Source organism: Lemur catta, chromosome 17, assembly GCF_020740605.2.
Source record: "Lemur catta isolate mLemCat1 chromosome 17, mLemCat1.pri, whole genome shotgun sequence".
Classification (NCBI taxonomy): Eukaryota; Metazoa; Chordata; class Mammalia; order Primates; family Lemuridae; genus Lemur; species Lemur catta.
Genome location: NC_059144.1, coordinates 39084445 through 39101754, shown reverse-complemented (window position 1 = coordinate 39101754; position 17310 = coordinate 39084445). Strand labels below are relative to the sequence as shown.

Sequence of the window (17310 nt, the reverse complement as noted above, 5' to 3'; positions counted from 1 at the left end):
CAGGCAGCCACAGCCTGGCCCGGGCGGCACCAGAATGCTTATGGCACATCCTGGTTCCTGGCCCCTGCCCCAGACCTTTGCCAAGCCACAGCCAGGCCGCATGGGGTTTCGAGGTCCTTGGATGCGGTCCAGGATGAGCCTGGGTGTGTGGGCTCCCCAGTGCGGGTTCTGAGGGCTGGAAGTATATTCTCATGCAATTCACTGAATTTAGTGACCCCCCTGCCGTCTTCTGCTGCAAACCATGTAGTCGTGACTCCCCTTGTGCTTAAACTCAAGTTCAGAGGCTTCCCTGGGCACACGGCTGCATGTGGCCTGGCCCCTGCCTGCCTGCCCAACACCGGCACCTCCCTCTGTCCCCTCCTGGACTCCCCTCCTGGCCCCTTGCTCTTTCTCAGCCGCGTGAGACTCACCAGCACCTTTCCTTTGTCGGATGTTCTTCCTGCGATCCCTGAGTCCTCGATCCCTGAGTCCTCGCTCTTCAGGTCTCAGCTCCTCCAAGATGGAGACGCCCTCCTGGGCCCCCACACAGCCTGCAGCCCCCACCCCAGTCCCTGCCTCCTGTGACTCTACCTGGCTCCTTTATCCCACATCTAGCCCCGACATGATCCTGGGGGCTGTTTGTTCATTGGTTGTCTCTCTTGCTAGAATGGAAGCTCCCGGAGGGCAGGGACCAGATCTGTCTTATCCAGTCTGCTCTGGGCATCTAAAAGAATCCTGGTACATACCAGTGCTCAACAAATATTTGTTGATATGACCTATAGATGGGCTGTTCTGAGGACTGACAATGTAGTGTATGGACAGTACCTAGCAGATGGCTGACACATACCAGGTGCTCGAAAAAGTAGCCACTCCCATCTTCATACTATTATTGTTATTTTTTTACTATCTTATGGATAGAAGATTGATCTTATCTCTGTTGCCTTCACATATATATATATGCATACACACATACAATATGTGTGTATGTGTGTATATATATATGTACACACATATTATAGATATGTTTAATCACCACAATAAACTTATCTACAAATATATTGAGGTTATAGAAGCCCGATACTAAGTCAGAGTGGAGCAAACTCTATAGGCAAAGAGAAACACATACTCTCCCCCATCCCTCATTGTGTCCCAGAAATCTGAGTCATGTGTATTTTTGTTACCATTTTATTGGATAGTCGGCCTAGTGAAATCGGGCCATAACCCTATCATTAGTTAAGGAGCATCTATATTACCTGCTTCATGAGGTTTTTATGAAGATTAAATAAGTTAATATTAGAAAAGTACTTAGAAGAGTGCTGGGCACAGAGTAAGCACTATACTGCAATTGTTAAATATAATAAGTAACAATAAATCACATTCAGTGCTTACTGTGTACAGGGACTGTTTTTATGTGTACTCATTTAATCCTTACTGCGGTCTCTTAAACAAATCAAGGAACAGAAATATTAATTAATTTGCCCAAGGTCACATAGCTTGTAAATGGTGCAGTGGTTTGGCTGTTCACACATGTGCATAAAGCCTTCTTTTTTTTCCTTCCTTCAATCTGATTCACTGCTTTCTCTACCTGAGAATTATTATACAAAGTTGTATACACACAGCCGAGCCTACTGTGTTTTAAGAGTCTTTTAAGAAAATTTTAAAGGCGTTTTGGCCACAGGGGATTTTTGACTTGAAGCGTTGAACTTATACCATAACATCCTCCTTATGAGATGTGACCCTATTATATATTGAAGGGACCAAGAGGAGAGAGCTTGGTTGAAGTAGGAAGGAAGAGGAAGAGGGGGGCATCATCCTGCTTACCGAGTCTCCCCAGCCACATCCTGCAAAGTGGCCTCAGGTACTTCTGGCCATCTTTGGGGGACCCTAAGGAACACAGTTTGACAGCCACTGCATTGGGCGATTTCTGAGTTCCACCACTTCTGGCATCTCATGTCTTGATGGTACTCACTACAGTTGGCATGCATTGGGCACTTACCAAGTGGCCAGCCACTTCTCTGGGTGTTTTATAGGTTAGCTTCTGTTCTCTCAACAATAACCCCCTGGGACAGGCACTATTAGTATCCCTGGTTTACAGATAAGGAAATTGAAGCACAGAGAGGTTAAGTTACATGCCCAGGATGGCACAGCTAGAAAGGATGAAGCTGGGAAACAAACTCAGTCTGACTCCAGAGCCCTTTCTCCTGACCCTCTGGCCATACCGCCTCTGACCTTGGCTGTTGCTGGCCCGTGGAGTCCCTGGGAACACTGTGGGGCTGTGTGTTTCCGAGGAAACGAAGCTTTCGATTCCTACAGGAATAAGAAAGAGCAGGTGAAGTTTCTTGAGAGTCCCCAGCAGAACCCCAGGCAGGTGGGGGTGTTCCCATTTCACGAAGCTGCCAGACCTCCCTCCAGTGTGGGAGCCGAGCCAAGGCCCGAGTGGCCGCTGGGACGCTGGCTGGAAGCCCGTCACTCAGAGGCCCAGCTACAGGGAAGCGCTTGGCTTCTCACTCACCCAGGTCATTAATATTCTCTCCTCCAACCTCTCTCTGTTTAACTGCACGCACGAGGGTAGGTCTCTTTGCTAGGGCTGTGGCCTACGGGAAAAACCAGTGGCCTCATTTTCCCCTTGCAGCACCCCCTGGGCCAGGAGAAAGGCTGGGGCCCCCACTCTGCATCATACCGTATTTGCCAGGTGTCAAACAGCAGTTGTATGAGAAACACCCTAATCATACAAGGATGCTTCCAGGGGAAAAAAATATTTTTAAGCACTTATGATTTGTGCATTGAAGGTAAATTTTAAGTCAAATTGTAGGGGCAAATATATTATTTTATTTATGTAAAAATTGAACACAGTATTCTAGAATCGTTCATGAAATTTTAAGTCCTGAACGAGCAGTGATTATTAAACATAAAAGAAAATGTATAGAGTTTCTTTGGTATAGGGCTGACAAAAGGACTGTGCTAGAAATGCGTTTGGTTCTAAATGTTAGGGGACTAATCCATCTCTGCCCTTGATCAACTCCTAACGCCTCAGCTTTGCTCTCTGTGTTTAGTAGACAACCTATAGGACCGTGCCATTGTAGCTTCATTGCGCCATTGCTCCACGGCACCACCAGGGGATAGCATCGAGCATAATTTGGCGTCCTCTGCTTAGGACCGTGCCATTGTAGCTTCATTGCGCCATTGCTCCATGGCACCACCAGGGGGTAGCATCGAGCATAATTTGGCGTCCTCTGCTTTGCCCTTTGTGGTCACAATGAAGGCGTGTTGGCTCAGGGTTATTTAAGGATAATGTATTTGATGGTGGAAGGGCAGAGGTGGGGTGGAACATATGCATATTATATACTTGTGAATAGGGTAACTTCTGGAGAATTCTGCAGCGTGGGTGAGAGAGTGACGTCCAGGGGAACCTCTTTACCCTTCTCTGTCCTGGAGGACAGTGGCCAGCTCTGGGCGTTGTTCTTAATTAAGAGTTGAAGGGACAGACTGGAGCATCCAGAGGAAGGTGCTGAGCTGTAGGGAGCCATGTGGAAGTGCGTTAGCTAATGGAGGTGGATGTCTATCTCTGTGGCTACTTTTGGGGACCTTGGGCAAGTTACAAAAACTTTCCCAGGTCAGGTTCCTCCACAGTGAAACAGGGACAGATAATACCTACTTTACGGGATGGCTGGGAAGGGTCAACAAGGTAGTGCACGCAGGTGCCTGGCCCCCTGTGAAGCCTCAGCAGTGGTGATTCTTATGTCAACAAATAATAATACAATGTTAATATCTGCATTATCTTCATTGTGTTAATCTTCCTTACTACTGACCATAAATATCTTTAGTATTGATAATTACATTGTGTTGCATTCGATAAATATCTGATACATATTTTATATTTATATGACATATAGTAAATCTTACATGTAATTTTTTTGGTACATATTAATAGAGTATTGTATAATTATAACAATAATGAATATTTTATATAAGTAATCCTTGATATTTTGGTAATTAATAACCATTGTTGGAAGGATGAGAAGATTTACCATGGAAGGTCCGATTTCCCTCTCCTGCTTAAGTTGGAACTTAGGGGTGTAAGAACCAAATGGATTATTGGGGACCCAGGGGGTTGGGCCCCTGGCCTGTGGGGTGTGGAGTGGAGAGCAGTTCAAGAGGTAGAGGGGCTGCTGGCCCTAATGTGTGACCCTGGACACGTCGCTTCTCACTCTCACCTCAGTCTCCCCATCTGTGAAGGGGTACAGTTGTGATCCATCCCAAGCTCTCTCTGAGGGGGCGGCTGGGGTGTGACGGGCTGCCGTGCCCTCCGCAGGAGTCGGGGCTGTCTGTGTGGATCGGCGGGCAGCTGCACCCCATGGAGAACGTGCCCCCTGCGCTGGCCGTGCTGCTCATCACTGTCGTCATCGCCTTCTTCACCGAGTTTGCCAGCAACACGGCCACCATCATCATCTTCCTGCCGGTGCTGGCGGAGCTGGTGAGGCTCCTACGGGGGGCGGTGAGGAGGGGCACCCCTCTCCCAAAACAGGTTCCGAATCTCTCCCCTGCTACCCGGAGCTTCCCTGGGGGCTACAGTTGCCATTGGTCTCTTCCAAAATGCACAAAAGTGTCAGAACCACAGTACAATTTTTTTCAATACTAGTTTTTTTTTTCTTCCAGACATACATGAACAGAGTGAATATTTTCAAAGTGCCTCCAATTGTCTCTTTTGAGAAAATTAACCCATGGTGACATGGGGAGTTTTCTAGAACACCTAAATCACCAAATTTGGATTAAGAAGCAGAAAATCCAAGTAGATAAATAACTATAGGAAAAATTCTAACAGTAGGCAAAGCCGTAGCCTCCCTCTGCAGCAGGGGTTTCAGCACTATTGGTATTTGGGGCTGGATCATTCTTTGTTGCAGGGGCTGCCCCGTGCACTAGAGGATGTTTAGCGGCATCCCCGGCCTCTGCTCACCTAAATCGTGACAATCCAAAATGTCTCCAGGCATTGCCAAGTGTCCCCTGGGGGCACAAATCACCCCCTTTCCCCACCTGGTTGAGAACCACTGGGCTAAAAATCACCAGGTGAGAGCTAACAAGCCTTCAAGGCACAGATGGTTCCCAACTCACTCAAATTGTTCATGAGCACAGAAAAATAGACAAAGCCATTCAATCCGTGTGTAAGGTTAGCAAAACCCTGACAGCCAAACCAGAGAAGGAGAGCAAAGGAGGAGAAAGCTATAGTTCGATCTCATCTATAAACAGAGATGCAAACAACAAGATGAATCCAGGATTGCATGAAAAGAACGACGTATCATAATCAGGTAGAGTTTATACTAGGAATTTTAAAAAGGAGACCATCAATATGGTTTTATATTTAAGCAGATTAAAGAAGACCAAACCATATGATTATCTTCATATAATCCCAAACTGATCAAATTAAATCAATGCTGCAAGTACATGCTTTGTATGCAAACGGCACACTTATCTGCATCACCTTGTGTTTAGTTTCTGTTTGCTTAATTTTTTGCATCGATTTGTAATGGACGTCACACCATATTAGCACACAGATATACATTATGTTATTTTTCAATGACTGGAGAATATTCCATTATAAATCGACAGTTGCCAGTATATTTAAGCAATCACCAACTAGTGGACATATAGGTGTTTCCAGACTTTGCTATTATCGACAAGGCTGCCTTGACCCTGCCTGTTCTGTGCATCTTTGATGGCACCTAGAGAAATTCCTATAACTGAGATTGCTGGATCAAAGAGCATGTGCATTTAAAATTTTGCTAGATATGAGCAAATTGCCCTCCAAAGTAGCTCACCATTTTACACTCCGACCAGCGCTGTAGGGTGGGAGTCCCCATACTCTTGCTAGGTGGGATTGGATTTAATCAGACCCTTTCCCGGGATCTGAGGGACCTGGAAATTGAGAGAAATGGGGGTACTATGCGTGGTATGGGGGAGGGAAGGAAGCAGAAGACCCGGCAGGGTTTATAAGGGGCAGCTTTTGCTGGAAAAGACACTCGAAAAGGTCACATTCTTATAAATTGTGCTTATCATCAAAATCAAAACATTTGACACACAGGGGGTGATTTTAGATCTTTTTGAGTAAAAGTATATGCTTTGGGTTGCAAAAATTACCTATAGGGACCAAAACATCCTATCTTAAGTAAATTGCCAAAGACTTAGAGGGGAAAGAGGTGACAAACCGGTGGCCCGCTGACTGAGGCCAGCTCACAGACACTTTTGATCCATAGTCTTAGAAATTTGGAGAAGGTTGCCAACAGATGCCATCCTGAGCTCACTTTATCTCTGAAATCCAGTGAGACCCCCAAGCAAAGGCAACCAGAGGCCAGTTGTTTGGCTGAGGGAGGGACCAGGCAGGGGGGTGGTGATTTCAGAGCCCTGGTTCTCAGCCTGCAGCCCCAGCGTAACCGGGGAACTTGTTAGAAATGCAAATTCTTGCATGCAGCCAGACCTGCCCAATCAGCCACTCTGGGCAAGGTGAGGTGGCCCTCTGGGTTTTAACAAGCCCTCCAGGTGGTCCTGATGCGTGTTCACATTTGAGAAGGAGTGTTCTAGATAGATCGCCCCAGCCCATCGCTGATGAAACCGCACTTGGAATGTCACTAACCCTCTCCCTGTCTGGTTCCCTTCTTGTCCCTCTGCCTGAGCGTCTGTCTTTCTGACTGCATTTCTCTCTCCGACTCTCTCTTCTCTCCATTGTTCTGTCACTCTGCCCACCCCTATGTATCTTTGTCCTTCTGCCTCTGCGTCTTTGTGTCACTCTCTTTCCAACTACCTCCGTCTCTTGTTCTGGTCTCCCTGTACCTGTCTCTATCCTGCTGTCTCCCGCCCCTCCCCGGCCCAGGCCATCCGCCTGAGGGTGCACCCCCTGTATCTGATGATCCCCGGCACGGTGGGCTGCTCCTATGCCTTCATGCTCCCAGTCTCGACGCCCCCCAACTCGATCGCCTTTGCCTCGGGACACTTGCTGGCCAAAGACATGGTGAGTCTGGGCACCTTCTAGCAGAAGCCAGAGAGGTGGGTGGGCCCGGGCGGTGGGCGAGGGCTCCTGGGCCCCCACCCGTTCCCCCGTCTCTGAATAGCTCCTTCTGCGTGGGACCAGGAATGGAGTGTACTTTTTAGCAGACACTCTGGGGGGACTCTCACACTTAGACAATTTCGGGAAGCGCTGACTGCTTTCCACAGTTTGCTTCAGGAACGAAGGGCTCCCCCTCTCTCCGGGCACAGCTCTCTTCCTGCTTGTTTGGCCACCTGCTCTGTGCCTTTAGAGAGAAGAGACTCTTTAGGAGAGAGAGCCGCAGACACGCCCTGGGACTCAAGGGTGGCCTCCGTGCCCAGGAGTGAGACAGAAGCCGGGGGCTGCGCCAGCGGGGGGGACCCGCCAGCTTTCAGCAGGGCCCAGCCATTGGCGAGGTGTTCCCTGTCCCTGAAGCTCCCTGCTGAAGCAGCTCCTCCCTCCGCTCTCCGGCCTCCTGCAGCCCCTTCCTTCTCCGAGGGCCGCCTGGGGCGTTTGTGCAGCGGGCGTGGGGACGCAAACGGTCCTTCTGAGCTGGCGCAGCCGAGGACGGTCTGCTTAACCCACTCACGGCGCAGGCTCCAGGCACGGGATCCCAGCAGAACGAATGGAGAGAGAGCAAGAGTGGGAGGGAGGCAGGAGGAGATGCCCAGAGCAAACAGGGAAGAGAGCAGGCACAGGGAGACAGCGACGTTCATTAACTTGTTCGCGAATTCATCGCGCAAGTATTTGCTGAGTGCATTCTATGTTCCGGCCGCTGGGGGCGCAGCAGTGTGCGTGAGACACAGATCTGCCTCCGAGGAGGGGCCTTTCTGTTGATGGAGACAGAAGAAAAATACTACTTAATAGACAAGTATAGTCTTGACCTATAGAGACCTATAGAGAGAGTATATGTGCGCACGCACACACATGTGTGCATGCATGTGCACACATGTTTGGGGGAGTATGTATGTGCATGTGTGTACAGGTGTATGTTTAAGGTTGGGGTGCTTAATAATCAGACAAGATTATTCTTAAGTTGCAAGACCCTGGGCAAGCTAACTTCTCTGAGCCTCATTTTCCTCTTCTGTAAAATAGGGGTTAATAATAACAACCTTTGTAAGGTTGCTTTCAGGGTTAAGTGACATAACCTTCTGATGACAGCATTGCACGCAGTGCCTGGAACCCAGAAACCACTCAGTGAATGGGGACATTTGCACCTCTTTGAGTGACAGCCTAGGGTAGTGTAGAGGTCAAAGAGTCTTGGGTGTTGACCAGCCTGGGTTTGTGTCCTGGCTCTGTCACATCCCAGCTGTGGGATCTTGGGTGCATGCCTTCGGGTCTGAGCCTGGGTGTCCCCATTCGTATGATGTGGCTCCATTGCAGGTGCGGACAGGCCTCCTGATGAATCTGATGGGTGTCCTGCTGCTCAGTTTGGCCATGAACACCTGGGCACAGAGCATCTTCCAGCTGGGCACCTTCCCGGATTGGGCTGTTGCCCACCCAGCCAATGTCACAGCACTGCCACCCACCTTGGCCAACAACACACTTCAGACCTTATGAATTCCCCTGGGGAACTCCCTTTAGGTTGTGCTCTCCCAGAGGGCTGTCACCACCACCTGCTGCTAGGACCCTACAGGACAAATAATTCTTTTCTGTAATCCAATATGCAGCAAGCAAGGAGGGTAACCTCCAGTGGTCCACTCAGGTCCACAGGCTCATTATCTAGGACACTTTCGCTTTCTCATGCACTTCAATGCCCAGATATCTCCAGATATGCTGCCTGAGAAACAAGCTTCTTTATCTGTGAGCTGTTATATGGTTAGGATACAAGAGAGCCCAATTTTGGCAACAGTCAGCAAATCTGGAATGGCGTTTGTCTTGTACAGTTGGGACAGGAGGCCATCTGTCTCCATGGGCACAGCTTATATTATCTCCCACTGACTACTTTAGGTTACACTCTAGAAAGACCTTCTTGTCTTAAGGATCACTTTCCTGGGGGAGGCTTTTAGGGCTGCAATGTTTCAGTCCAGTTGTTCCAGCTGTTCACAATCAGTGTGTGTTCTGCTTGGCTGGTTTCCATCCTGCAGCCGTTGTTTGAATCGTACAACACTTCTGCTAACACACAGCAGCCAGAGACTTTTTTTTTCCAATCCCTGGAGACAGGGGGAAGGACAGGTGACGGGAATTTCCGAGGACATAGAGACTGGGAAAAGCCTTCCTGCCGTTTCTCTGGGCTCCCAAGAACCCCAGGGGAGTTCTAGAAACCACAGCTGACATCTCTACCCGAGAGGTTTAGGATTCTCCTGTTTAATCTGATTCGGTTCAGCCATAATTCTGGGGTCAGGCCAGGCCTGGGCCCCACCTTCTCATAGGTGACCCATGGCCCCTCCAGCCAGGCCCCTCAGGGACCTCTGTGGCTGCAGGGTAGCGGCTGCTTCTTGTCCCGGCAGCTGGTCTTTATCTTCTTACCCCGACTCCAAGTGGTAGGCATGTTTAATTAGCAAAGGCCACATGTTTCAGGGGCGAGAGAAAAGTCAAAAGATAAATTGGGGCCTTGTAAAAGGCCAGGGTAAAATGTCTCAGGCAGGCAAAATATTGTCCCCTTGTACAGATGGGGAAAACAGGTATTCCCATGAGCCTGGCGCCGAGAGGGATGTCCTGGAGGATTTCCTCCCTCCTTGTTTCAAGCAGAACCGTCTCGGCGTCCCCAGTGAATAGCACGTTATTCGGCAGGGCGGGCACTCAGGAAGTGTCTGCGGAATGGGAAGGCGCAGTGTCAGCCCAGCATCCAAAAAGGCACCAGCCGAGGGACACTGAACCCTCACACTCCCCTTCCTGTGCCTTGGAGGGCTGAGATTCCCCCAAGGAGCAGTGCGGCTGCTTCGGCCAGGAAGGCAGCACCCGGGGACTGAACTCGTCCTTGACACAGCAAAAGTGAGTCACGGGTGCTTCCCAGAGCGCAGGGGGAGAGGCCCCGGTTTGGAGGTTGAGCTCCACCTCCTTTTCAAGTGAGCTCGTCAGTATTTAATCAGTTACGGCCCACTGGGGCTGGTGAGTGGTGCCCTTGTGTGGGACCCGAAGGTTCATTCACAGAGAAACCCACAGGATTCGTAACCAGATGAATCATGATTCCAAATACTTCTGATCAAACATGCTGTAAAATAAAGAATGTTAATCAACATTAGACCCGGAGATTACTTGCCTTTCTGAACATAACAGAGCTTCAGAGCACCAAATTCCTGGCCTGGAGATTCCACAGCGCTGCTCTCTCTGACTTCACTTCCAACTACTCTCCCCTCTCCTCTCCAGCCAAAAAGGCAACCCTCCTGCCTCAGGGCCTTTGCATGTGTGGTTCTGCTGCTAGAACACTCTGCTCCCAAATATGTGCCTGGCTCCCTCCCTCACTTTACACAAGTCCCTGCTCAGATGTCACCTCCCAGAGAGGCTTCCCTGTCCATCCTGTCTAGGATATTACCTTCGTTGCTCCCCACCCCCATATTCTGCCATATTTTTCTTTTTAGTACTTAGGATACCGTATTATTTTTTTTTTGTTTATTATTTTTCTCTTCCTCTAGAATATAAACTTATGAAAACGTAAATGTTATTTTGTGTACTGCTACAACCCTGGCACCTACAACAGTTTCTGGCACATTGCAAGTGTTCAGTAAATGCATGAATCTACACCAGAATTTATGAGAAAGCCATTTACCCTCTGATTTGGGGTCTCTTTGGTTCATTTCTTTGTTCATTCATTCTTCCATTTATTCATTCAACAAACAATCTATTTAAAACCTGTTATGGACCCACGTGGAACTTACATCCTAGCAGAGGAGACAGGCAGCAGGAAATAAAATGCCTCTGGGTCCTGACGGAGATTATGAAGAAAATGAAACTGACCAGTGTGATAAACTGGCTCGGAGGCTACTTCAGCCAGGGTGGTCAAGGAGGGCTTCTCCGAGGTGGCGTTGGACTAAGACCTAAAGAAGTCAGTCAGATGCTCATGGCAACGGGGGAGGAAGAGAGACGCTATGGGGACGTGGGGAGAACATTCTAGGCAGGGGACTGCAGGTGCAGAGGTTGGAGGCGTGGAGGAGCAAAGATGGCCTCATTTAGCTGGACCCTCTGAACCGGAACTTTGCCGAGTTTTGGAAGTCTGATTCTGCCTCTTCTGGCTGGTCACAAGCTCTCTCTCTGCAGCTCTCCTTAGAAAACGTCACACCCCTGCCCGCCCTCCCCAGGACTGCCCCGACTGGATGTTACTCAGTCCTTGATGCCTGAAGGGCTTTGCCATGCTCAGGAAGGGCAGATCTGTGAGCAGAAGGCCGGGTGCCGCCATGGGTGAACCCATGGGAGTGAGGGAGATGCCAGGGGCTGGTGCAGAGTCATTGCAGATATAGGAGGGGCTCATGGCCAGGAGACGACAGGAGCACCCGCAAGGCAGAAAGAGCAAATACACACAAAGAAAAATATGTGTTTTTCTTATCTGTGGCTGCATAACAAACCACCCCAAAACTTAGAGCCTGGAAACTCAGCAATTTCTTGGCTCACATTTCTGCTTTTGGACAGAGCTCTGCAGGGATGGGGTTGTCTCTGCCCTGGGCGGTGTGGCCAGCACCACTGAGTGGGAGTTTACCTGAGGCTGGAACGTCCACAATGGCCACTGACCCTCCAGGTCCCTCCTCACGTGGCTTCTCCAGGAGTAGCCTGGACCTCTTCACGTGACAGTGGCCTTTGAGGAGGACAGAAGTTAAAGTGATGAGGCCTCTTAAGGCCTGGACATGGACATCTAAGACATGCGTTCAGAAAGCCACGTTGGACTCCTGGCTCTGCCCATAATACGTGGTGTGACCTGGACAAGGTCTCCTTACTCTGTGGGATTCTGGGTTCCTTATCTGAGAAATGAGCCCACATGGGTGGCATCTCAGCAGGAGGTAGAAAGCACACAAACTAGCTAATTCAAGGGCCCAGGTACAAGGCGAGTGGAGAGTAGGGGGGCCACAGGAAAAGAGCAGGCCCGGGGGCAGGGAGAAGGAGCGAGGACTGGAGAAGAAGCCCCCTGCCAGGCCTCCAGGGAGTGAGCCCCTGGCAAGAGCTGGGTCCAGGGACACAGCCGGCTCCTGGGAACTGCAGGGAGGGAGCTGCCTGCGATCGCCCTCCTCCCCTCCCTCCCTCCCTCAAGGTTCCCAGAGATCAGCCCAACAGGGTGTGTGTGTATCTCATTGAGAGAGACAGAGACAGAGACTCATTTTAGGAAATGGCTCGCACAGTCATGGAGGCTTGGTGAGTCCAGAATCCGAGGGGGAGGGCGGCAGGCTGGAGAAACAGTTGCAGTTCGAATCTGCCGGCCGCTGCTGCGAGATGCCCCCTTGCCCGGGGAAGGTCAGTCTTTCGTTCTCTTCAGTCCTTCCACGGGTGGATGAGACCCACTCCGCCCACATTCTGCAGGGCAATCTGCTCTACTCTATGGCCATTGATGCAAATGTTCATGTCACCCAAAAACACCTTCACAGAAACATCCAGAATATGTTTGACTAAGTATCTGGGCACTATGGCCCAGCCAAGTTGACACATAAAATGTCACGTGTCGCACCAGCAGAAGCCAGAAAGCAAGGGAGTCTTTGGTGCAGCCCATCTGGGTCTACCTGCCTGGTGCAGGAGAGTGGGGAGGGTCTGGAGAAGCGAAGCCACAAGGATGTGACACACACAGTTGATATCAAAACAGCTTGCAATCCGGTGGTCCCCAGCTCTGCCACTGGCCCTCAGTCAGGTTTTTGTTTGCCCGCTCCCCAGTGAGTTTTAAATTATTAATTGGCTGCTAATCTTTAAAATTAAGGAAATTTCACACAAAAATCTGGATTTCTGCTTCTCTTGGAAGAGAAAAGACCAGAAGATCTGGCAATATGAGACCCTCATTGCCACCAGGCAACAGTTATTTGGAGCAGAGCAGTTTGTGAGGAAAACTTCAGTTGGAGCATGACCTCTTTCACTGACCTCAGTCCCCACCACTCCTTAATGTCTCACACTGGCATTTTTCTTTCAACTCTCACCTTCCCGGCCTGTGAAGGCATTTGGATCTGTGAGTCCTGAACCACATGATCTGGAAGGTCTATTTCAGTGTTAGTGGTCACTGGTTCCACTGGCCTAGAGCAGCACTGCTCAACAGAACTTTCTGAAATGATGGAAATGGTCTATATCTGCCGTGTGCAACATGGTAGCCACTTGCTATGCGTGAGTATTACAAACCTGCCATGTGCGTAACACTTGTAGTGTGCCTAGTCCAGATTGAGATTGGCCATAAGTATAAAACACACACCGGATTTTAAAAACATAGTATAAGAAAGTGAATGTAAAATATCCCATTAATAATTTATTATATTTTTTACAGGTTGAAAGGATATTTTAGATACATTACGTTGAATAAAATCTTTTCTTATAGTTAATTTCTGTTTTTTTATGTGACTATTAGAACGTTTTAAATTACACATATGGCTCATATTGGTGGCTCACATTGTTGCTATTATGTAGCGCTGGCCATATGCTAAGATTTCAGCTATGTCTTTGCACTCTCAAACCATCTGGACGGTGGTGACATCCTATCCCCACAGGCTGAGGAATTCGATGACTGTAATACCCTGTGGACCTCTGATTCTGTTCCCAGACCAAGCTCCCTGAAGGCTCACCGCTTCCTCTTCCTCTTCTGTCTTATGGCTCTGAGTCCTCCACCCACAAATTCCCCTCAACACAGTGGTTCTATTTTCGATGATTCAGAAGCCCCCTCCGGACGTTGTGGGCTTTGAGGTCAGGCTGGCCTTATATAGACAGAGGTGGCTGCCTACATGTACCCATGAAAGCCAAAAATATCTTTCCCCCTTTCCCCCATTCCCCCAGGCTCCCAAATCTTGCATATCCACCAGAGGAAATTCTGGAAACAACCTACAGGGTCCTTATCCAATCAGCTAACTGGTGCCCGTGCAGAAACTGGGCAAATGCTGGTGGGTGTCTTCTAGGACCCATCCCTTCTGACCAGCTCAATGCCCTGCAGGTTTCCGTGTGACAGGGCCCAGGCCAGCGTGGCTCGGTGGGCATCACAGAGGCCTGAACAATCAAGTCCGAGCAGGTGGGGGCTCACACAGGCAGAGCTGCTTACTGAACACTCCACACACGTGGTCTCATTCAATCCTCAAACAACCTTAAGGAGCAGATACTGCATATTCCCATCATTATAGCAAAGGATGCACAGCTTAAGAAAGGAACAGCATCTTGCCCAAGGTCACACAGCACAGCAAGTGACAAATGGGCGTTTGAGTTCAGGTCGCTGCCTTCAGCCCAGGGCCCCTGCGATTTTCAGCAGAACAGCTAGACAGCTGGCCTGGCCGAGTCCTCCTGCAGAAGTTACAAATTTGTGGCCCACGTTGGCTTCCAGCCCACGGACCTGTCAAGATTGGTCTGCACAGTAGTCTTAATTTTTTTTTAAATGCTGGATATTTACATAATAAGGGGAATGACTGACATCTGTTGAAAAAATTAGAAAATCTGTTAATGTTGGACCTCATTCAAGGGTCTTGGACCCTCAACTGCAGCTTCCCTTTTCGAAGGGGTCTGCACTTTGCAATTCGCTGCCGTGTGCACAGACCTGCTTTGCCCATTATCTGAGCCGGCCAGCCCCTGTGGGCACGGGAGTTTACTGCCCCGGGTCTACTTTGTGGGCTTAGTTCTTCAGACCTGGCTGCCAGCCTGGCTTCCTGGAGGGGCTCAGGGTCTGGGGAGGGTATTAGCTGCTCTGAGGGTTCTGGCCACAGGTGTCTCATTCACTTGTTGTGACTATGAGAGAGAATGTCACTTCCCCTATCCAGGCCACCGCAGGGAACCCCTCTTCAGGCCTGAGCAAGTGGCCCAGGCAACATGTTCTTATAAGGAAAAATGACAGGCAGGCCAGAATACCGCCTAGCTGTGTGCCTTACTGGTCCACCCCACAAGGTGGGAGGCTGGGGGCTTCAGGAGGGGCCTCCTGGGGCAGGAAGTCCTGCTGGCAATGTTGGGGAGCACAGAGATGCAGGGGGGGAATGTTCTAGGTAGGAATTGGCTTTCAGAACAGCCTAGAAGTGGACCTGCAGGGTGACGACTACAGGGGGTGCCTCCAGGGAATTTACATTTATTGAGTGCCTACTGTTTGCAGCACCAGATGCACTACACGGTAATCACGATGTCTATGAACCACCCACCCCACGGGAGTAGAGTCTGGTGGTTACTGGTGAGCTCCAGAGCCAGCCTGGCGGGCAGAAACCACCGCTGTACCAGTTACAGCGGAGTGGCATGGTTGGTGACTTAGCCCTCTGGGTCTCAGTTTTCTGAGCTGGAGAATGGAAATAACATCCTTACTGCAAAGGGACATTGAAAGTAACGATCCTGTGTATTTAACAGAAATTGTTTAGAAGAGCTCCTGATACATAGTGAGTGCTCAATACGTGTTAACTGTTATCATCGGTCAGCTTTTTTAAAAAGGAGGAAACTGAGACAGAGGAGGTCCCCTGCCTGAGGTCACACAGCTAGGGATGGACAGAGCTGTGATTTGAAGCCAGGTTCAAGGCAGGACAGAGGCAGGAAGGGAGCTGGAGCCGGAGACCCAGAGCCACCGCTCCCCGGTCTTAGCCACAGGTCCGGTTATCACCTGTGGGTTCCCACTCCCCTAAGAGTCAGGCTCCCTTTGGGCAGAAAGCTATGGAGAGGGAGGGGAAGGGGGAGCAGAGTGGAGTGCTTCTCCGTCACTACTGCTAGGAAGTAGAAACTGTATGGTTTCGCTGAGCCTCAGTTTCCTCCTCTGTAAAATGGGACTGATTCTACCTTCTTGCTGTCAGAATTAGAGGTGTTTGGGAAAGGCTTTCTTTCTCTCCTCCCACACCTTCCACGTGCTCCTCCTTGCTCTCCTTGCGGGAGAGGAGAAGGCAGGTTGCCCAACCCTCCGGGAGGTGGGTCACAAGCAGGGCGGGACAAGGCAGCCAGGAGGGCTGGATAAAAGTGGGGGAAAGCAGAAGCCACAGGGCTCCCCGGGGCCCAGCGATTGCCCTACTTCCTCTCCACCTGCCACTGCTGCCGAGCCGAGGACAGCCCGCCGGACACCGCTGCTGTTCTGGAGCATGCGGGGCCTCCACGGAGCGGCTGAGCCCCTCTTCAGGACCCGGTAGGTCTGGGGATTGAGGTCACTGGGGCCACAGGCAGGAAAGCAGTCAGCGGTCAGGTGTGATTGGTACGGCTCAAGTCTCAAGCTCTGCCATTCCCTGGCTGTGTGACCTTGGGGAAATCCTCACCTCTGTGAGTCTCAGTTTCCTCATCTGTGAAAGGGGAGTAATAATAATGTCTGTTATTATACTATAATGACCAGGCTGTTGCCAGAATTGAATGAGAAAATGCTTAAGACTTGGCATATGCTCGGCTCAAGGTACGCCCTCTGTAAATGGCCACTAGTTCCCTTGTCATTCACAAAACCCAGCACAGGACTTGTCACCCAATATGATTTAGTTCTTGGCTTTCAATTCTTAAAATCATTTTTATTATTAGCTATTATTCCAAAAGCGACTGTGTTCCAAATGCTAATTATAGAGTAGGAGGGGTGTTTAGACTCAAATTCAAATGCACCCGTGTGAGGCCCCCGGTGCACATGCACCCGCATATGTCAATAAGGGGGGGCACAGTGCAAGGGGTGCCCCCTTGTTAAAGAGAACAGTGGACACTCAGCTCCAGCCGCCTACTGCAAAGGCAGGACCGTTAACCCAGATCCTCTCATTTCTCAAGAAAAGCTGGAAATCTGGATTTTAACATGAAACTTCCTTGTTTCCAAACGGGGGCAGCTAACACACACACACACACACACACACACACACGCGCGCGCGCGCGCGCTGCGGACCAAGATAAAGCACACTTGCACACTGCACACTGCACACTGGATCCAGCCCTGGGGCCTGAATTGCAACCTCCACCCCGGCCCCACAGGCCTCGCTGCATCCCAGCTTCCCACTGTGTCCCTGTCCTCCCAGCTCCCCATTTCCTGCCAGTGCTGGTCAGCGTGCAGGACCTTTGCACACCCTGTTCCTTCTGTCAGGGACACCCAAGCCTCCTTCCCCATGTAAGAATGGATACTTGTCCTTCTACCCCTAGCTGGAATGTCACCTCTTCCAGTAAGCCTTCCTGACTCGCCCAGGTAAAATTTAGTCCCTCCAGTAAGTTTCCCCTTTGTAAATATCTCCCATCATGATATGAGCTCCCAAATGCAAATGGGTTAGATGTGGCACCTTAAGTGAACTCTCTTGGTCCCATTTTCC

General features: G+C 50.0%; 1 protein-coding gene across 1 annotated transcript in view; it reads left to right on the top strand.

Moving 5' to 3' along the window:
- SLC13A3 (solute carrier family 13 member 3) overlaps positions 1-10178 on the top strand; it is a 64719-nt gene extending 54541 nt beyond the window's left edge. The window contains exons 11-13 of the mRNA XM_045529611.1: positions 4292-4453; positions 6842-6979; positions 8378-10178. Coding sequence (XP_045385567.1) covers positions 4292-4453; positions 6842-6979; positions 8378-8554 — 477 coding nt within the window. The 3' untranslated portion in view covers positions 8555-10178. The remainder of the gene's footprint in view (positions 1-4291; positions 4454-6841; positions 6980-8377) is intronic.
- The last annotated feature ends 7132 nt before the right edge of the window (positions 10179-17310 follow it).